Below are 14,103 nucleotides of genomic sequence, written 5' to 3'. Positions count from 1 at the left end.
TTTCTTGTTTGCAGTTGTGAAGTAGATGTGCACAGTGTTCAGTAGCTGCCTCTTGTGACAACTGCAAAGCTACTGCTCCACTGTAGTCTTTTTTCCAAGTTTGAAACAATTGACTGGGGTTTAGGTAAAAGGAAAGAAAAGCACTGATCACATGTATAATTGGAAAAAAATGTTAAGGTGCTTGAGGGCAAAAGGGGAGGGGAAGACCACCTTTGCCATAGGAGCTGTAAAGAGGAAATCATCACTGCCTACCACTGGCAAGTGGGCCCTGGAGGATTAGCCTAAAGGGACTGCAGCTTGTGGCCAAAATGTTCCCAGCCCCTTTTGCCCTCAAGCACCTTAACATTTTTTTTTTTTCTTGTTTGCAGTTGTGAAGTAGATGTGCACAGTGTTCAGTAGCTGCCTCTTGTGACAACTGCAAAGCTACTGCTCCACTGTAGTCTTTTTTCCAAGTTTGAAACAATTGACTGGGGTTTAGGTAAAAGGAAAGAAAAGCACTGATCACATGTATAATTGGAAAAAAATGTTAAGGTGCTTGAGGGCAAAAGGGGAGGGGAAGACCACCTTTGCCATAGGAGCTGTAAAGAGGAAATCATCACTGCCTACCACTGGCAAGTGGGCCCTGGAGGATTAGCCTAAAGGGACTGCAGCTTGTGGCCAAAATGTTCCCAGCCCCTGCCAATAAGGAATGCTCACCCCTTATTTTTCTACTGGGATTAATGTCAGGCTTATAAGTACATACATGGATCCAGCCCAGTGTGAGGAGATCATGCTGATCTTGTACGCTGAATAACTCTTCCACATTCTCCATGTCACAATAATCTGGCCCAGCAGATTGTTTTGGCACTATCACATGAGTAATAGTGAATTCATTATGAGTCTGTAAAATAAAGATGAGGATATCTTTTTGAATAAGTATTAACTTTTAAACCCTAGAACCACCACTGATATCCGCAGACTCAATTCTTATTACTGATTACACAGGAACTTTGTTCATCTACATTAACTATAGATGCATTCCCTTGTGTGTCAGGCTGTGCAGTTTAAATATCCGCTGTATTTTAGATACAATCTAACAGTCAATTATGGCTGTAAAATGAACGTTAGGCAATAGTGCTTTAGCAGCAAAGGAAAACATAAGCAACAATACTTAAGTGGTATTGTATTCCAAGAGAGAGAAAATCTGGTACTGTATGTGATATTACCTACCACTATCTTTACTATCCATTTTTCTGTAACAAACTCTCATATGTATTTCAGAAAAAATCAGAAAAAACAATAAAGAAGTTGATGGCTAAATTACATTATTTGTTTTCCAGTGACAAGGGTGCTAATATACTATAGAATTAATGCAGTTTGACACAACTTTAACAGCCATGGTTCCGTCATATAGATGTCTGGGATTTGTAGTTTTGTAAGGCACCCCTTTTCTTTGGCAGAAAAGGTCAAAACTACAAATCCCAGGATTCCATAGGATGGAGCTACAACACTTAAGTGGTGTCAAACTGCATTATTTCTACAGTATAGATGCATCCAATGATCAACTCTTCCTGGGGAGAAACAGAATGGGGAGGGCAAACAGCAGACCACAGTTCAACAAGAATTTCTGAACAGACCCATAAAACTATTTGATATAGTCAATTATATAGCACACTTACACTTCAGATCTGCTTTTGCTCTGATACCAGTTCATTACAGGAAAATACAGTACTATCAAAAGAGACTTCCCCATACAAATGTGAAGGTTCAACTGTACCAGTTTTCCACAGAGAATCCCACATGTCTCTATTCCTCTTACTGTATTTGCCTCTGCCAGCAGCAGAAATTTGTGACAAAGATCCCTTGGCAGAACCACACTTCGTAGCCCTTCAGCCACATTATCTGACAGAGAGAGAACGAGAAAGAATGGGACAGAGAGAGAGCAGGAGAGAGGGTCATTTATATAATGTTAAAAGTCCTCATACAACACGATTTTAAAAGCAACCATCTGGCTATGTGGATATTCCATTGTGCGGTCTAACTTCTCCACAATCAGCATTCAGGGTACATAGAAAGCCCCTTATACGTGACTGTCTTGCTCACAGCAATTGTTTTCCGTTTTCCCCCCTGAAGCCATTCTGTTTATGAAAAATGACTTGCTTGACTTCTGTGCCACTAGATGAAGTTGTAATTTCTTTTATATGGCCTTGTAAATAAGTCCATAGAGGGCCAGCATGGCATAGTAGTTTGAGCCATAAACCCCACTGGGTGACCTTGGGGAAATCACATACTCTCAGCCTCAGGGGAAGACAATGGCAAACCTCCTCTGAACAATTCTTGCCAAGAAAACCTCATCATGGTTCCATAGGACATGCACTTAGTACAGTGGCCCCTTGGTATCCACTGAAGATTGGTTCCAGGACCCCTCTTGGATACCAAAACCTGTGGATGCTCAAGTCCCATTATAAACAGTGGTGTTGTAAAATGGTGTCTCTTATATAAAATGGCAAAATCAAGTTTTTTTTTAATTTTTTGGGGGGGGGGGGAATATTTCCAAGCTATAGATTGTTGAATCCATGGATGCAGAATCTGTGGGTATGGAGGGCCAACTGTATTATCAGTGTCAGGAATAAAATGAAAAAAAAAAAGTGAGACCTATCTAGTAACACTTGTGGTTATTTGAACCACAATGGAGGAAATGTTTGCCATTGTTTCCTGGCTGAAAAACAGGATTCCCTAACACTTGAGAGATCCTGTTAGGAAAAATCTCTCAGCAACAACACTTGTTCAGTTTTCTCCTGGTATTCCCACATTCTAAAATGTTCTTGGGAATTATTCCAGTTGGGACTAGCAATTGGATTCATGCCAGTCAGTCTGAAAAAATGAGCTGGGGACATGGAAGGATGCTAACAGCATAAATGTAGGCCTGAACAAAGGGGTTGAGGGCCAAGTATTTCTCTGAAGCAAACCAAGAAACAAGAATATCTGGCAAGTCAGTTCCACCACCAGACATATCCACAGACAGTTCTGTAATATTTCTCAGAAATTCTCTTGCATCGCTTCACAGAGTTCACCTTCCATCTGTTGTTCAGTTTTTACTTGTTTCTCCTTAGGTAGGGGTGAGCAACTGCTGTGGGATGGGGACTAGGTGGTTTTGGAAACTTTTGGACATATTTAGGGCAAAAACAAAACAATTTTAAAGAAGATATAGGAGTGGGTTCTAGGGACTTGTGTGTGTGGGGGTCCCCCAAATGCTGCATATAACCCACAGCCAACACTTTGTCCACCCTTGTTTTAGCGCATACACCATCAGCAACATTATCTTGTTCGGGATTCCAATGATCAGAACAATGTAGGTTTTAAGTCAAATCTCTTATCATTGTTGATGTACAAGAGATGGCACCTGCCTTGAACATTTGAATTTAGAACTAACAGTAGAACAACATGGGAGGAAAACAAAAAGAATGTGGTTTCTTACTCTGAACAGCACTCAGTGTAGCGGCTGGCTTTAAGGCCCGACTTATAGGAGGAGACTGTCCAGGAGAGGCATCACTCTTGTTTGCTATTGTTGTGGGGAAAGAATTGTTCAGATGTGCAGAAATGCATGATGACAACATGCTCCCATCAGTCTGCTCAGATGTAGCTGGACTGTCCTTAATTTTCTGATCACGGGCTAACTCTTGCTTCTTTAGCTGATCTTCAAAAAACTGAAATTGTTCTGTTTCCAGCTGTTGTTGACGTATCTGTGCAACCCGTTTCTTCTCTGCTTCAATCAATTTCTGTTGCTCTAGCTTCTTTACTAATTCAGCTTTGCATTTGTTCTAGAAAATGTATTAAAGGGAAAATACTGATTGAGAACTGAAAGATAGCCAAATATCTTAGTTTTGCTATGAGTGAACAGGGCATGGGGGCTCAAACTGCATGTGACAAGATAGACCCTATTTTAAAATTACATTCGTATCTTGACTTCACCCCCTCCCCCCCATAAGTTCAAGGCAGCATACATGGCTCTCTGTCTTCCCATTTATCCTCACAACAGTTCTGTAGGTATGCCACAATTATGTGCTGTTTGTATCTAGGAAACCAATGTATACTCTATGTATAAATCAAACAGATGCATCAGTGAAAACATTCTGTCAGGCTAGCAGGCTGTCTAGCATAGAAAAAGTGATTTTGTTTTTGTTTTAAACAGAGCTGACCCTCAGAACACTGCATTTTCTCAGAAGAGATCCATACAGTCATATAGGGAAAAATATGACGAGCTTACTTTATTATTCATAAAAACATCTACCAGAAGATACTGCACAATACATTTTACTCCATTATACACTCACCTAGCTATATGAAATGCATTTAGCTCATTATATACTTTCATAGATTGCGGGAGGGATAAGATTAAATCTGCATATATAAAAAGTACCAAAGGAGTATGCTTAGATAATGTTTAAAGCCGTAATGCTATGCATATTTAATGGACAGAAGCATTACTGAATTAAGGAACACTTAATTTCATGGACTCATGGAAGAAATTCGTCTATTTGGTAATTAAAATGTCATTGATTTCCATGTGATTTAAGGAGCCTGCAAAAAGTTTGTAACAAATCCACAAGGCTGAAAACATTCCCCCCTGCCAAACTGTAAGCATCATAAAGCAGTACATGTAGTCACTGGGGGAAAATCAGGTAAGACAGACTGTTGGAAGCCACTGTTTTTTAAGTTACTATAGGCAATATTCCATGACCAGATGTAACTCTTTTTGATCAATAACAGAATACTTCTAGCTGTAGTTGTAGGGGCGTCACTGGATGGGTGCAGGGAAGGTAAACTGTACTGGGTGACACCTTTAGTGGGTGACATCACTGCTTTCCAAATGTCTGCATTGTGGCAGATACGGTTTCTGGTATTCACCCACATCCCTTTAAAACCCTGGAGCTCAGCAGAAGAGAAGGTATGAGTGGGATGAAGCTCAGTGGGTGGAGAAAAGAGAAACCTTGGTATTTTTCTTTTTTAAAAAACATTAAATCTTACCCAATTTTCACTGTAACCACATGAAATTATATACATGTAGGCCCGGTACAGACCGGCAGGGAGAGGCATGTTTGTGCCAATTCTAGTGTTCCGGAACATGCACCAACCATACGCTCCGGAACTGTAGTCCGTACAAACTCCGTCACCATGGCGGCCTTCTGTCCAAATGGCAGACACCATGATGATGTCTCCACCGTGCAGCATCCAGACGCCACTTCCAGGAAGTGATGTCATGGCGGCACCCTTTCTCCTTTATGGCACCAAAGGCAGTGTGTCAGTGGTGCACGGTGTGGATGCTGTGGCACTGACAAGCGGGAGAGACGGGAGGCATGGAACCACCCATCTGTACCGCGCCGTAAATACATTTAAGCTGTGTTTATGATACTGTAATTTAAAGGTATAGTTTTGATTTTGCTAGTTTTTTATATCAGAACTATTGCCATTACATTCAGTATTATATGGGAATGATAATTTACGAGTAACATTAGTATAAAAACATTACTAAGGATTCTGTATGGTATGGTATCAGAAGAGGTCAATTGGGGGAGGGCTGACATAATGAGTTCTTGCACCAGGTGATGCCAACCCTAGTGATGCCACTATATAGTTGCATGGCCTGCAACCTGTAAAATGTTGGTTTCCCTCTCATAGGTGTGGCAGGATAGAGCTCACACAAATCCAATCAGATATTTTTGTGGATCAAAATTCAATTAAGATGTTGCTTTATAAGCATAGCAACAGGTTTACATATTATTTGGTAGCTTTTTTGTTTATCTGGATATTTTTTTAAACAAGATGGTAATGATTCGCCTACTATCTGTACCACCAACACCAAAGTCAAAGAAAATACTTTGTTAAACTTAAAGGTATCTATTAATGTGTTAACAAAATCTTCAAATCCATTTATAGCAGTTTCAACAGCATTAACATTAGACGTTTGCTTTCACTTAGTCACTCAGAACACAGATTACAGACTCCACACATCTGTAATTATTAACATCAGTAACACTTAAAAGTACATTTAGTCTGATGAAATTTACCTTGTCTTGCATATATTCCTGGTATTCTGCATTGTATTTCTTTAACAAGCCCTTCTTTAGCTCATCTGTCCTTGGAAATGCTATGTCTTTCAATTTCTTTGTTGGGGGAATAAAAATTAGAGTCTGATCATGCCCAGACAATGAAAGTGATCCAATGACTGAAGTAAACAATTCATTAGCATACCATTAAATTAAAAAGAATTTATTAGGCCTCAGTGATATAATGAACCAACTTTAACTGCAAGCAATGTCACTCTCAAATACTGATGTAATTTGTTTTGTTCTCAACAGAAGAAATGAATAATTTCAGCAATCATATGCTGGGTATAAGAAAATCTTCAAAAACTGCAGTTTTCAAAGATAGTTCAGGACTTATTCTACACAATATTTGCACATTTTAAAATGAAATTCTGCGCAACCTCCCAGTGCCAATTTTGTACAGCATAAGTCCAAAACTAGTCCAGGATTCTTCTTGTTAGTGTTTCCCAACTTGAGAAACACATTTTTAAACCATTTTTGGGAATATTTTTGAATATTCTTATCCTCCTTACTTGCTTTCCTTCTGTTTCAAACAGTCAAACTGATCCCATGAATGAAGAAAACCATTCACTCATATAAAGTGATTTACAATTTAGGACTTATTCTGTGCAAAATTTGGACAGTTTTGAATATTTTATCACCCATACTCTCCATGTAGTTCTGTGTCGTGTATAGTAATGATAGTTTCTTATGGTCCTGGAACTGATGGAACCTGCCATTTGTACATTGTTACATGTGAGATTGGTTAAGAACATTTCACCCAGTAAATCTAACTCACCACAGAACTATACATCAAATGGGAAAGCTGAGTTCTGTACAACACTCAAGACTAGCACTAAATAGTGGTATCCATAGATATCTGCCAAGGCTCAAATATCTCAACAGGCCCCACTAAAACTGCTATTTGTTTCTAGAAGAGCTCATAAAAATTACTCCTTGGTAATTACTACAACTGCCAGAACCTTCTAGGCAGCATAGTTCCTGGAAGGAAAGGAAAGGAAAGAAGGAAGGAAGAGAAATTTCTCTGAAATACTAGTAAACAACAAACTCTACCTTCATAATATCCTGTTTTTCTGGAACTGCACATTGCTGGTAGTCTCGATGAGAGGGCAGCTTTTCTACAAACAAACTAGAAAATGAGACACACACATTTTCCCCCTTGTATGTCTGATGAATGCCCACAACACCATTGTTTTTCTGCTGGAACAAAAGCAGGTTGAATAAATCATATGAGGCTGGATGCAACATCCCTTTCTGATTCACAGCAGCTTTCTATAGTTCTGCAGTTTAAATTACACCACTGCTCTATAGCACCTCATTGTACAATGGTTTTAATCTTCAAGTCATTTACCACAGCACAGTACCACTAATTCCAATGGAACTATTCTGGAAGAAGCAGTTGATCCATTATACCCAAAATATTTTTAAAGAATATGAACTAAAGCCCCAGAAATATCCTTTTGTATACCAACTTTTGTCTTTAAAAAACAACACTAGCACCTCTCACTATCCTTCCATGTATTCTACTAAAAATGGTACATTTTAGTTGCCTCTTTCTTTAAGCAGCTTTCCAAAAATGGATTAATGATACCCCAGTGGTACCGAATCTGGGAATTTATGTGTACAAAGGTCATGACTTCATGCTTCTCCATTTCATGTTCTTCTTCTGTTTTACCTCAGATGGGTCTACAACTTGTGGCTTGGCTTGGTAGCCAACAGGATATACAAACATGCCTGTTTTTCTCTTCCTTCTGAACAAGTGCAGATTGGTTTACTGAAAGAGCAGGGCTTGTAGTACAGGAAACATGTCATCTTAAGTTCCTGTAAGGTTGCATCTACACTAAAGAAATAATGCACCTTCACACCACTTTAAGTGCTGTAGCTCCATCCTGTGGAATCCTGGGATGTGTAGTTTTACAAGGTCTGTAGCCTTTTCTACTAAAGCACTGGTGTCCCACAAAATCACAAATCTTAGGATTCTGCAGGATGGAGCCATAGCAGTTAAAGTGGTGTCAAACTGCATTATTTCTACGTTCGGCTTTGCTTTTATCTCCTTTGCAAGTATTCTAAACACAATTAAAGCAGACTACTACCCATCAAAACAACAACAGCAAAACAGGTCATGCTTTCACAAAAATATTCTTTTGCTGGTTCCACCAGCTCCTTTGCTGGCATTTTAACAACTCTTTTGCTTGTGATAGGCTACTGACCCCCTACCCAGAATTATTTTCTGTTACCTCCCATAGCCCAGCCTAGCCAGAATCTTATTTTTGATTGCAAAACAAAACATGGCAGTAATGTGTTATAAGGAATAACTTTCCCCATAGCACATTACCTTTGTGGCAAAAAGAATTTCCCCCCACAAATTAATAACATAGACTCATTACTTTGAAAACTTTGGGGGATTTTTAAAATTATTCTCCCAGTTTCCTATTTGTAAGTGTACCTTTGTTCTATAAAATGAAAAGGTAATACATTAATAAACATGCAAATTTAATAAAATTGTTATAAAATGTATGAGTAGCAACCTGTCTTTTTCTTTAAAAAACTAGTGACTCGTTACTTTACAAAAGAAAACAACATTCCACGCTCTGTTCCTGAATACAAGCCTTCCTTCCATATAGATTATCATCACTGAAATCCACTCCAAGTAAAACTCTGTTTACCATCCTTTTTTCCCCACCCAACAAAAGCAAAACAAAAAAGCCTGGCCTCTGAGCACCATACAAAGAGCTGCTGTGGTGAATTGTCTAAGGTTTCTGGTTCCTATCTTGGGAATACAGGGCAGAGAGGACAGTGGGAGTGGTTTTAGCTTGTGTGCTGCCACAAATGCACCCTGGAGCAGAAGACAAATCAAAGAAATGCCATGGATTCTGGAAGTGAGACAAAGTCTGCTGAGGTGCAACTTCTTATCAATGGAGGCTGCTTGTGTGTATGTGTGTGTGCCTTCAAGTTGCCTATCGATTTATGGCAACCCGATGAATTTAAAAGGATTTCTTAGGAATACTCAGTGGCTCTCTGCCAGTTTCTTCATCTGAAATACTGTACATACCCTATTGCACCTCCCTAAAGGCACCAGTTCCAGGGTGAACTTGGAAGCTAAGCCAGGGCCAGCTCTTGTTAGTAAGAGGCTGCTTGCCAGAATTAAATTCAGGATTGTCATGGTGACAGTGGCAGCTTGTAATTGTTGACTGTTCATTAAGATGTGTATAGGCAGATGCCCTGCTGATGTATGGCAGGAATTAACTGAAACAGTCAATTAAATCATAATAAAGTTAGAGATCGAACAGTCAGCTGCACTCAAATGCAACACCTCTGATTAAATCAGAGTCCTGCACAAACTTCCAAATCAAATCTGATCTTAGGAAGGCTTGAGTCTAGAAGGCTAGCTTAAACTGGTCTGTGAGATGGTGCATCAATTCTATTGTTAAACACTCTTCATTTTCCATTTTTCTGGGTCCTTATAATCTCCAGTTTCAACAACATGCTGCAGGCAGGGGGGCAATTACAGTGTTGTCTTCCCACTGGTAGGCTATAGTGAATCATATAATTCATATAAGAGTGAAACGAAAAATTAAAGCAAACCTGAGATGCTCCTGAAAACAACAGGCAATCTCTTGGTCCCTGAATGACTTCAGACAAATTGGCGTATGACACAGTGTCATTGTGCTGAGCTTCTGTACCTTCATAAGAGGCACCTAATGAACTGCAGTCAGAACATAGAAATTTGCAAAATGACACTGTGCCACATTTGACAATCAACTGTCATTATGAAGGTGAAAGGAGACATGGCTCTTGCTGTTAATGGCAGCCTCATTTCCACATACTATTTTAAAAACAGGAAAGCAAGCATTTTCTTTAAGTTGACAGCACAGTGATGGTTGCGTTGTTATCACTACCATTGCCATGACATTTTCTATGAAACATCTATGGCACTAGCTCACAGTTTTATTGCATGCCAAAAGAAAGCTGAGACACAGCGAGAAAGAGACAGAGAGAAAAAGACGTGGCTTTCTCCTTGCCTCTCCGCATGCTGTCCAAGTGCTTCCATTCTCTTCCAAAGGGAGATGGTTGTCAAAGCATATCTTTCGTTGTGCTGGAAAAATCCATTTGGCAAAAGGCATGCTTTTACAACTGTCTCCCTATGGAAGGAGAACAGGAATGCTAGAACAGCATGTAGAGAAGCAAGGAGAAAACCACTTTTCTCTCTCACATTGCATCTCAGCTTTCTTTTTCATGTGATAAGGCTCCTACTTGCATGGCACAAAGCATTCAAGTTACAACTGACAGGCTATTCAGTGACAAAATCAGATTTTTCCAGGGACAAAATCAGAGCTAGTAAAAAAGAAAAAAAAAGTAACTAGTTTCAGTGATTACCTTAAGCCTCCTCCAAGAGCTAGTTACCATATACAGTACTTTATAAAAATAATCCTTTCCTTTCCAGTTTCTCAAAAGTAACTAAAACAATGGGCTTTTAGTTACTTAATAAAAATGTGAATGTTGCAAGCTGCTGACCTGTGGTATACAACACACTCTATTTACATCCACCTTGCTGTGGCCTCAATACCCACAACAGCATGTGAGGCAGCAAGAGTGAGTACCTGAACAATGGGATAGTTAGTCCTCCTCCATCATTTCATCAGACCAAACTGTAAAAACAACTAAAAGGTTACAATTACAGAATAAAAGGAGTGAAATTATCCCTCATTAAGTTACAATTGTAATGTAATGTAATTATGCTTTAGCAGTTAACAAAGACTTAATTACACATTGCTCATTAGCAGTCCAAGTTCCAGGCAAAAACATTACAGTTTGTGTGCTGGAAAAAGGCAATATCTCTGAATAGCTACAGATATGTTCTACCCTTAGGAACTCCATCTGAATGTCCTTTAACAAATGAATATGCTTTTCTTAAACTCTACAATCATTATCTTCAAAGACAAGTTCGTTTCTAAAAAAAATTGTTTTTATTCAAGTTGATATCCTCAACTTTAGACCAATTCTTACGTTATAAACTTATTGTAGAGAACAAAGGCATTTTCAAGATTCCCCTCTTCCATATATACAGATGCCATGCGCTCCATTTCCACTCCAGATCTAAAGTAGCGTCGTGGTGTAATGTCTTCATTTATTGTGATGTTACAACCGAGCTTGCTTAAGGCACGTACACGCTCTTCTGGGCCCAGTGAAACATCTGTGTGATCAGGTACAGCTGCTAGCCTTTTCTGTTAAAACAGAAGAACAGACTGCATTTCACTTCAATAAGTGACCCTATTCACATATGTATGAACTTACTCGAGAAATCTGAGTGAAATCTTGAGGTATAGCTTTAAAAGCTGTAACATTTACAAATGTTGAAAGAGCTGCAATTAAGCTTCCTTAAAACCAATGCAGAGTAATAGAGGATATTTACATTAAAACAAACCTCAGCTCCAAAACAACAACTTCTCCAAGGCTTCTTGCTACTGATTATCAGTGAGTTCCTTTTAATGCCCATCTACACAGCAGAATCAATGCAATATGACATCACTTTAACTCAATTATATGGAATTCTTTGATTTGTAGTTTTGTGAAATATTTAGCCTTCCCTGGTACCACAACAAACTACAAATCCCAGGATTCCATAGGGTGGAGCCATGACAATTAAAGTGGTGTCAAACTGCATTAATTCTACAGTTTGGATACACCCAAGATAAGGGCTAGAATGCTGTCATCAAAGCAACATCTTTTGCTCCTTCATCTTCTGCTCCCTCTCTTCCTGGATGACACCTAGCAATGCAAATGCGCTGCATAATACCACCAGGCTGAAAATTTTCCTGTGAGACAAGTGGCAGCCATTGAAATGAAACAGAGCAAGATTATTCTCATGGAAATAATGCTGCAGTACACAATTTGTATTAATGGGGAAAGGGGAGGGGAAAGTTTAGATTATGATCTCATTTTCTCAGAAGCAGCCACAAGTCATCCACTATGTGTCTAAATGAACCCCAATGTTTACTGATCTTTATTGAAGACTTAGCCTACAAGGCTGCAAGCCAGTGGTACAATGTAGGTTTGATAACTGAGATTGAGGAAGAGTGTGTTAGACAAGCTCAGAGAAATATCAGATTATAATAAAATAATTATCTTTAGATGTTATGCAAATTCTTTCAGATTTGGAAACCAGGACAATATGGTTCAGGGTACATTTTGAGCTTGCAATACAAGAAAACAAACAAAAGTGCTCACTCCAATATCCATTCCATATTCTAAAAGTAGATGTGTTGTCTGATTAGCAGCTTCCCATGTATTATGGAGTATTTGTCCTCAGTACTACTTACCAAGGAACTCACAGTGATTGGCTGTTCCATGTTACTAGAAGCTGGTGGACCAAGCTTACTGCTTCTTTCCAATCCTTCCATCTGGCCACAAAAACAGAAAGGGAATTATATATATCGAAAGGGGGGGGGGGGGGAGAGAAAGAGAGAGAGCACTCAATAGCAACAGTAATTGGATCTGATGTCTTAAGCACAAATTATAGCCAATGAAGAACTTCCAAAGAAATATACTGATGATCTGTCACCAACGACTCTCATCAACAGTAAAAAAGCAGTATTTGTCTTTAGGAATATGTAACATTTGCACAGCTTGATCATCAAGACTTGACCCGACTATTTTGGCTACCAAGACAGAAAATGAAAACAGCAACCAAGATCATGCACAGCATATGTGGGATATATATCCACAGGCTTTCAGGTCTGGCAGTTCTGTTGGCTAGGGTGGAAAAGTGAGTCTCTACCCTTTCCTGCCTGGCTAGCAGCTCTGCCACACTGGAAAAGGCACAGGAGCAGAGTGTTAAAAAATGAGCCCCACAGGGTGTCAAATAGGCTAGGTGTGCCACCGTCTACGTCTCAGGAAAGAAGAGCCACTTCAACATGTTTCAGCAAATGTTATATTCAAAACTAACCACTAAACTATGAGCCAGTGTGGGGCAGTGATTTCAGCACTGGACTAGCAGTCTGGAGAGCAGGGTTCCAATCTGGGCTCAGCCATGGAAACTCATTTGGGCAAGTCACAGTCTCTCAGCCTCAGAGGATGGCAATGGCAAACCCACTCGGAAGAAACTTGCCAAGAAAACCCCATGATAGATTTGTCTTAGGGTCACCATAAGTTAGAAATCACTTGAAGGCACAACAACTACACAACAGAAAAGGTGGGAAAAGAGGGGCAGGTGTAAAGACTTTGTAAAAAGAAGCTTCACTCTCAGAAGCTTTGTTAGCTGGGATACACCTGTATTTTGCCTAAAGCATAGCAGGAAATATATGCAAGATAATTTTTAAGTAATTAAATTAATACCATTTAATAAAAAAATAAACAAACAAAGCCAACAACATGTAATACAGTATATACAAAATCTGCTGCCCGACATGGCTTTCCATTCTGCCTTAATGATAAGGGGCCATCCTTGTAAATTTGTAAACCCATTTTAAGAGCCAAGTTGAGAAACCTGTGTTTGGCTTTACTACACAGCACATATTAGTACAATTTGTGGCTCCCAGATGTGTGTTGTGTAGCCCTCCTCCTTCCAGTCCTGCTGAATTCCCCTCATCCTTTGTTGGCATCACTGCTTTCAGGCTAATGGAGGCACAAAAAGAATGACTCTGGATGGGGTCACTAGGAGTTTGAGGGTAAGGCTTGGCCTCCCTCAAGTGACCTAGACACAGCCGACATCACAGCTGCGGCACAATTAATTACTGCATGGCCTTTTCCTTACTCCTTGAGATCTTGAAGCTACCAGCTGATTCAAAAATGAGACTACTACCCTGGAAGATGCAGCTCCCAGTTCTCTTCTGAAATCGGTGACTGGCTTAGATACCCTAAAGTCAGACGCTCTGATTTTTCTTTATATAAACCAGCGTTGTTACTTCAGACAAAAAAAATAGGAGATGATAATCCTCATTTTGTAAAGAAGACCTATGATCTGAGGAGCTCCAATCTATCCCCAAGCCATCAAAATCAGGGGAGCAAAATACAGGAT

The 14,103-nt window shown here is 39.5% G+C and overlaps 1 protein-coding gene across 3 annotated transcripts in view; it reads right to left on the bottom strand.

Moving 5' to 3' along the window:
* STAMBPL1 (STAM binding protein like 1) overlaps positions 1–13,097 on the bottom strand; it is a 17,643-nt gene extending 4,546 nt beyond the window's left edge. Inside the window, exons 1-7 of one of the 3 annotated variants that reach the window (XR_006103116.1) lie at positions 12,407–13,097; positions 11,094–11,311; positions 7,140–7,215; positions 6,048–6,143; positions 3,458–3,800; positions 1,757–1,881; positions 743–880 (exon numbers count right to left, since the gene is read on the bottom strand). Coding sequence is in view for 2 of the 3 variants with exons in the window: in XM_042460414.1 (XP_042316348.1) it covers positions 743–880; positions 1,757–1,881; positions 3,458–3,800; positions 6,048–6,143; positions 7,140–7,215; positions 11,094–11,311; positions 12,407–12,487 (1,077 nt within the window). In the remaining variant the exon portion in view is untranslated. The remainder of the gene's footprint in view (positions 1–742; positions 881–1,756; positions 1,882–3,457; positions 3,801–6,047; positions 6,144–7,139; positions 7,216–11,093; positions 11,312–12,406) is intronic. The other 2 variants (XM_042460414.1, XM_042460415.1) reach the window with 2 other exon arrangements.
* Between the last annotated feature and the right edge of the window lie 1,006 nt (positions 13,098–14,103).

Source organism: Sceloporus undulatus, chromosome 3, assembly GCF_019175285.1.
Source record: "Sceloporus undulatus isolate JIND9_A2432 ecotype Alabama chromosome 3, SceUnd_v1.1, whole genome shotgun sequence".
Lineage (NCBI taxonomy): Eukaryota > Metazoa > Chordata > Lepidosauria > Squamata > Phrynosomatidae > Sceloporus > Sceloporus undulatus.
This window is presented reverse-complemented; position numbering and strand designations above follow the sequence as displayed.